The 6,551-nt window shown below is 43.2% G+C and overlaps 1 protein-coding gene across 1 annotated transcript; it reads left to right on the plus strand.

Annotated features, from left to right (window-relative positions):
• The first annotated feature begins 3,755 nt into the window (after window positions 1–3,755).
• On the plus strand, window positions 3,756–6,468 carry LOC134165740 (kinesin-like protein KIF3A). Its single transcript, XM_062622815.1, has 6 exons — window positions 3,756–3,780; window positions 4,413–4,538; window positions 5,128–5,181; window positions 5,323–5,391; window positions 5,587–5,711; window positions 6,222–6,468. The coding sequence occupies exons 1-6, from the start codon at window positions 3,757–3,759 to the stop codon at window positions 6,268–6,270; spliced, it is 447 nt and encodes a 148-aa protein (XP_062478799.1). The 5' UTR covers window position 3,756; the 3' UTR covers window positions 6,271–6,468.
• The last annotated feature ends 83 nt before the right edge of the window (window positions 6,469–6,551 follow it).

A 6,551-nucleotide genomic window follows, 5' to 3' on the forward strand; every position in this document is an offset into this window, starting at 1 on the left:
CAGTGTCACAGCATTCCCCTTAGATATCTGCTGCTGCAATTCCAAAACAATTCACATACATGTAAAAAATTCCATATTAGACACAAAAAGCAAGCCAAAGCAACGCTGCCACACAGCCTTAACAGGAGAGTAAACCAAGAGAGCTCTCTTTGCCTTTGCATCAGAGCCCCCATTCCCCACAGCGCACAGGGCATACAGAGAAAGATAAAAGCAGTACTTAGAGACGTTGTTTTCCTGTTGCACTTAAACAGAGAATGGTCCCTTCCCAGAAGCCTCAGAATTTTGTACTGTGCATGTTTCCCCTATGCAACTACTTTTTGTACAGCAAGACAGCAAGGAAGGGAAAAGGACTGTGTATTCCATACACAACACAATCAGGTTAATAGCCACAGTGAGGGGCATTTAAATAAAAGGGTTTGATGCCCAAGGTTTGCAGCAACCACATTCAAACACAGATCAGTGCAACAGAGTCACAAGAGTGAAAGCTGCCAGTCACTGTGCAAAGCAGGGCATATCAGATTTACCTGCCTCTCTAACTGTAGGATTTCATCAACTGTTTTGAGCTAACACATCACAGCACTTAAGATGGCATCTAGAACCCTTATTTTCTACATCTACAAGGACTGCCAGCAAGACTTTCCCTGCACAACACGTTAACACATAGAATTTCACAACCATCATATATACCAGTTTAATGTTATGTTAGATATAACATACAATATACGGCAACTAAAGGAAAAATACATTTCTTTAAAATAAAGCTCCATACCAGCAAGGTATGGATTTTATAGCCAAACTGTGCCACCTCTTGAACTCCATATTCTGGCCCAATCTTACACACTCACTGATTTACGGGAATTCTGAAGCAGGTCACACCTACTGCAGCAGAGAGTCAATGACAGCTCCTGGCTTTGTTGGTTACTTTTCTGTTTGGAGAGCAGAAAGGGAAAAGGGAAAAATAGCACCATACACACATCATGAGGCTAATAAAGACAGGGACCAGCCACATCTCAAGTTAAAACTACACAACGTTACCTTCAAGTATTTGTCAAAACCAAAAATAACCAAGGAAAACCCTATGCCAAAATCTCCCCCAAGCATCCAACTTTCCAGTAACATCAGTCGATGAGTCAGGTGTCGAACTGAACCACAGACCACAGTAAAATAAAGCAAGGAGCCAGAAGAGGAGACAGCAGTGGGCACAAAAAGGCCTCAGACAAGTCTTTCTGGAGGTGCAATCCTGCTGTGGTAAAGAGACTTCAGCTTGGTTCTGTCATACTCAGCACAGATAAACTTTATATCGCGCAAAAAGTTAGCATTGTGTCTTCTCACTCAGCAAACCGTTTGAAGATCTATGTCAGTTTGCATGCAGAGACTGTCCCCCATATAGATACTCCAAAGTTCTTCACCTTGACCCGCTTGGGCCTGGATTCTTCCTTTTGAAGTCCTTGGCCTCTCCAGCTTCATCTAGTCATTTGCTCTTAGCTTTCTTCAGTGTAGGCTAAAGTAAACATGGGAAAGGTCCACTTCAAAGGGCTAAAAGGCAAAACACCCACAAAACAGGAACATCAGAATCATTTTATGCCCTGATCCACAGCGCTTTTCTAACACTAGGAAGACTGCTCTCTTCCAAAAGAATAAGAATGGCAGTTTTTTATGAATACACACACAAGAGTAGGACAAATTTGGCACACACAGTTTAACACATGCTTAGAAAGAGTCTCACTCACATCTTTTTCTTTCTTATCCAGGACAGGAGTCTGTTTCCTCATGTTGTTCCCTGTATATGCAACACATCTCTAAAGAAAGAAAGAAGGTCTCGTTAGCAGAGCCTGCTGTGCACAGTAAAAGTGACTACAGCTTTAGGAGTTCACTTCTGGAACTTTAATTTAACTCCTTAGAAAATCCTGCTAACACTGGCTTCTACAGCCAGCAAACTTACCCAGCTGCCATTCTCCAATGCTTTCACTTCCAACTAACATAGTTTTTAATCATTTCCTAGGGAAGAAATTAGAACAGTAATTGTTCTAGACTTCAGATGCATTCTCCAGAACATACATCCCTAAAGGCCTGGACAAGCCAACAACAGTTTTGATCATTGGAAGTTTGCCTTTAATCAAGACAAACATATCCTGTTCAAACACACCTATTTCAATGTTTAAAGCCTACAGAAGAGAAAAACACCACTCCCAAATCGGAATTCCCACAAAAGCATGGGCTTCCCATTAAGCCAGTGCCATCAGGATAGTAATAAACTAGCCAATTCCTGGAAGCCCACCAGGTTCAGGTAGCTCAATCGCTCAGCAGGCATCTTTACTTCAGCATCTACCTGGTTCTAACAACCCAGATAATGCACACCAACACATGAATGCCACCAAAGTTGTTAGCTGAGCCACAGCAAAGGAAAGCTCACAGCAGCATACACCAAAGTCATCTGTGCCACAACCTAACAGACAAGTGTCCATCAGTGCACTGTGAACACCTCATGAAGAGACAGAACCAACTCATTCATTCAGCGACAGTACATAAAAAGCCTGAGGGCTTGGCATGCACACACAATCTTACGCCCACAGGCTTTGGCTTCTCTGCCTTTACCTGAGAGTCCTGGAGGAATGAAAGTTGTCTATGATAACATCTGAATACGAAGTTCCCTGCTCAGCTGCCGAAATATCTTGAGTAATCCTTCAATCTCTCTCTCTATGCTCTTGTGGAGATCTGCCATCTGAAAATAACCAGATGAGAGCATTTGAGAGGATCAGAGCTAGCTTAAGACATGTAAAAGCCTAAAAGAGAAGAGTCTTCAGCCATACTAAAATTTCAGGAACAAAAGCAAACTTGGTTATAAGTATAGAATATTTTATCTCTGAAGAATAAACCCTCTGGAAAGTTCCAGTTCAGAGATGGCTGAGAGCAACTTTAAGTTCTCAGCTTCATAAAACTGAAGCTGAACTCTTGCCAACCCAAAGCTCTGCACCAGCTAAGAGCAGATGAAGAGGTGTGAGCCAAGTTATATCCCTGGCAAGATTTCAAGGAAAACTCTGATTCCTAAGACAAAAGGCAATTTTGTGAAACAGGAGCTCAAGATACCAGCCAAAGGGACACTTTCGTCCAGTGAGCTGAGCAAGAGACAGCTAAGAGGAAGAGGAGCACTGGGCTGCCTCAACAGGGCAGATTTGGTGTTTTTCCTTCACCGTCTCACACATTGTTCCTTTTCACTTGGGGAACGCTCTCCAACATGCCCCTGTAAGCACACCAGACTTCAGATTTGTGTTACAGCTGATGGCTTACCCCCTCCCAGCTGTGTAGTCCCTCACTTGGACTAGAGCCTCAGACAGAATTCTTGCAGCCATAAGCATGGTCCAGACTTTCTTTGTGTTGGCTGGCAGCTCAACACAAATACATTAACATAACCGGTGTTATTCTTTTGCCAAGGGCCTGTGTGTATCCATTGTGTGGCCTCACATTCATCTGCTACATTTTTTCCTTTCACTGCGTCCTGCCACTGCTGTCTGCAGTGTTGTGCCTTAGCATTGCTCTGTGCATGAAACATGGCTCTGCTCTGAAAAATGTAGCAGAAGTGAATGGCTCCAGAGGCCACACAATGCCACTGCAATCACTGTGGGGCATAGCCAGGGCTCCAGGCCCTTGGCAAATGCTTTCCTTTGTTCAAACATAGCATTGCAGATATTCTTTGGTTATGTTAATGAATGTCTGTGGTGCACACAGCAAGAAGACTTCACAGGGGCATGTTGGACCATGCTTATGGCTGCAAAATCAGAGGTTAGTGTCTGAGGCTCTCAGCCTGGGTTCACTGAGGCTGTAAGCCATCAGCTTTGTAACAACAATGTGTGAGAGCTTGGATACACACAATGTGTGAGACGGATACACACACCGGGTGTTTTGTTTGAGCTGCCAGCCAACAGCTTTCCAAATCTCCTGCTTTGCAGCAGCCCAGTGCTCCTCTGCTCTTAGCTGTCTGTCTGTTCTCCCTGTTGCCCTTGGTACCTCTTGCTCAGTCACTGGACGAAAGTGTCCTTTGGCTGGTATCTTGAGCTCCTGTTTCACAAAATTGCATTTTGTCTTAGGGATCAGAGGTTTTCCTTGAAATCTTGCCAGGGATATAACTTGGCTCACACTCTTCATCTGCTCTTAGCTGGTGCAGAGCTTGGGTTGGCAGAAAGTCAGCTTCAGTTTTATGAAGCTGAGAACTTAAAGTTGCTCTCAGCCATCTCTGAACTGGAACTTTCCAGAGGGTTTATTCTTCAGAGATAAAATATTCTATACTTATAACCAGAGTTTGCTTTTGTTTCCTGAAATCTTCATATAGGCCAAAGACTCTTCTCTTTTAGGCTTTTACCATGTCTTAAGCTAGCTCTGATCCTCTCAAATGCTCTCATCTGGTTTATTTTCAGATGGCAGATCTCCAGCAAGAGCATCAGAGAGAGATTGAAGGATTACTAGAGAATATTCGGCAGCTGAGCAGGGAACTTCGTCTTCAGATGCTTATCATAGACAACTTCATTCCTCAGGACTACCAGGTAAAGGCAGAGAACCAAAGCCTGTGGCATAAGATTGTGCTGTGCATGCCAAGCCCTCCAGCTTTTATTCTGTCCACTGAATGGAATGAGTTGGTTCTTGTCTCTTCATGAGGTGTTCACAGTGCACTGATGGACACTTGTCTGTTAGGTTGTGGCACAGATGACTTGGTGTATGCTGCTGTGAGCTTTCCTTTGCTGTGGCTCAGCTAAGCAACTTGGTGGCATTCATGTGTTGGTGTCATTATCTGGGTTGTTAGAACCAGGTGATGCTGAAGTAAGAAAAGATGCTGCTGACAAGTGACTCTTGTAACCTGGTGGGCTTCCAAGTGAAGTTTATTACTATCCTGATGGCACTGGCTTAATGGGAAGCCCATGCTTTTGTGGGAATTCCAATTTGGGAGTGGTGTTTTTCTCTTCTGTAGGCTTTAAAGTATAAATAGGTGTGTTTGAACAGGATATGTTTGTCTTGATTAAAGGCAACTTCCAATGATCAAAACTGTTGTTAAGCAGCTTGTCCAGGCCTTTAGGGATGTATGTTCTGGAGAATGCATCTGAAGTCTAGAACAATTACTGTTCTATTTCTTCCTAGGAAATGATTGAAAACTATGTTCACTGGAATGAAGACATTGGAGAATGGCAGCTGGTAAGTTTGCTGGCTGTAGAAGCCAGTGTTAGCAGGAGTTTCTAAGGAGTTAAATTGAGCCCAGAAGTAAACTGCTAAAGCTGTAGTCACTTTTACTGTGCACAGCAGGCTCTGCTAACAGACCTTCTTTCTTTCTTTAAGAAATGTGTTGCATATACAGGGAACAACATGAGGAAACAGACTCCTGTCCTGGATAAGAAAGAAAAAGATGTGAGTGACTCTTTCTAAGCATGTGTTAAACTGTGTGTGGCCAAATTCTGCTACCTGTGCCTGTGTATTAATAGAGAAACTGCCCAATTTCTTCTCTTTGGAAGAGAGCAGTCTTCCTAGTGTTAGAAAAGCGCTGTGGATCAGGGCATAAAATGATTCTGATGTTCCTGTTTTGTGGGTGTTTTGCCTTTTTAGCCCTTTGAAGTGGACCTTTCCCATGTTTACTTAGCCTACACTGAAGAAAGCTTGAGGCAATCGCTGATGAAGCTGGAGAGGCCAAGGACTTCAAAAGGAAGATCCAGGCCCAAGACGGGTAGAAGGTGAAGAACTTTGGAGTATCTATATGGGGGATTTACCCAGGGGAAGGCTTAAGTCTGTGCATGCAAACTGACCATAGATCTTCAAACGGTTGCTTAGTGAGAAGACACAATGCTAACTTTTTGCGCGGTATAAAGTTTATCTGTGCTGAGTATGACAGAACCAAGCTGAAGTCTCTTTACCACAGCAGGATCTTGTCCAGAAAGACTTGTCTGGGTGTTTTTCTGATGCCCTTTTGCTGTATTCCCCTCTTCTGGCTCCTTGCTTTATTTTACTGTGGTCTGTGGTTCAGTTCGACACCTGACTCATCGACTGATGTTACTGGAAAGTTACGTGCTGTTGGGGGAGATTTCAGCATGGGTTTCCTTGGTTATTTTTGGTTTTGACAAATACTTGGAAGAGTAACGTTGTGTAGTTTTAACTTGAGATGTGGCTGGTCCCTGTCTTTCCTAGACAGCCTCATGATGTGTGTATGGTGCTATTTTTCCCTTTCCTTTCTGCTCTCCAAACAGAAAACGTTCGGCAAAGCCAGGAGCTGTCATTGACTCTCTGCTGCAGTAGGTGTGACCTGTTCAGAATTGCCGTATAAATCAGTGAGTGTGTAAGATTGGGCCAGAATATGGAGTTCAAGAGGTGGCACAGTTTGGCTATAAAATCCATACCTTGCTGGTATGGAGCTTTATTTTAAAGAAATGTATTTTTCCTTAGTTGCCCGTATATTGTATGTTATATTAACATAATATTAAACTGGTATATATGGTTGTGAAATTCTATGTGTTAACGTGTTGTGCAGGGAAACTGTTGCTGGCAGTCCTTGTTGAGAGTAGAAAATAAGGGTTCTA

This window comes from Pezoporus occidentalis, unplaced genomic scaffold (genome assembly GCF_034315485.1).
Source record: "Pezoporus occidentalis ecotype Australia unplaced genomic scaffold, CSIRO_AGI_Poc_V1 ctg2485, whole genome shotgun sequence".
Lineage (NCBI taxonomy): Eukaryota > Metazoa > Chordata > Aves > Psittaciformes > Psittacidae > Pezoporus > Pezoporus occidentalis.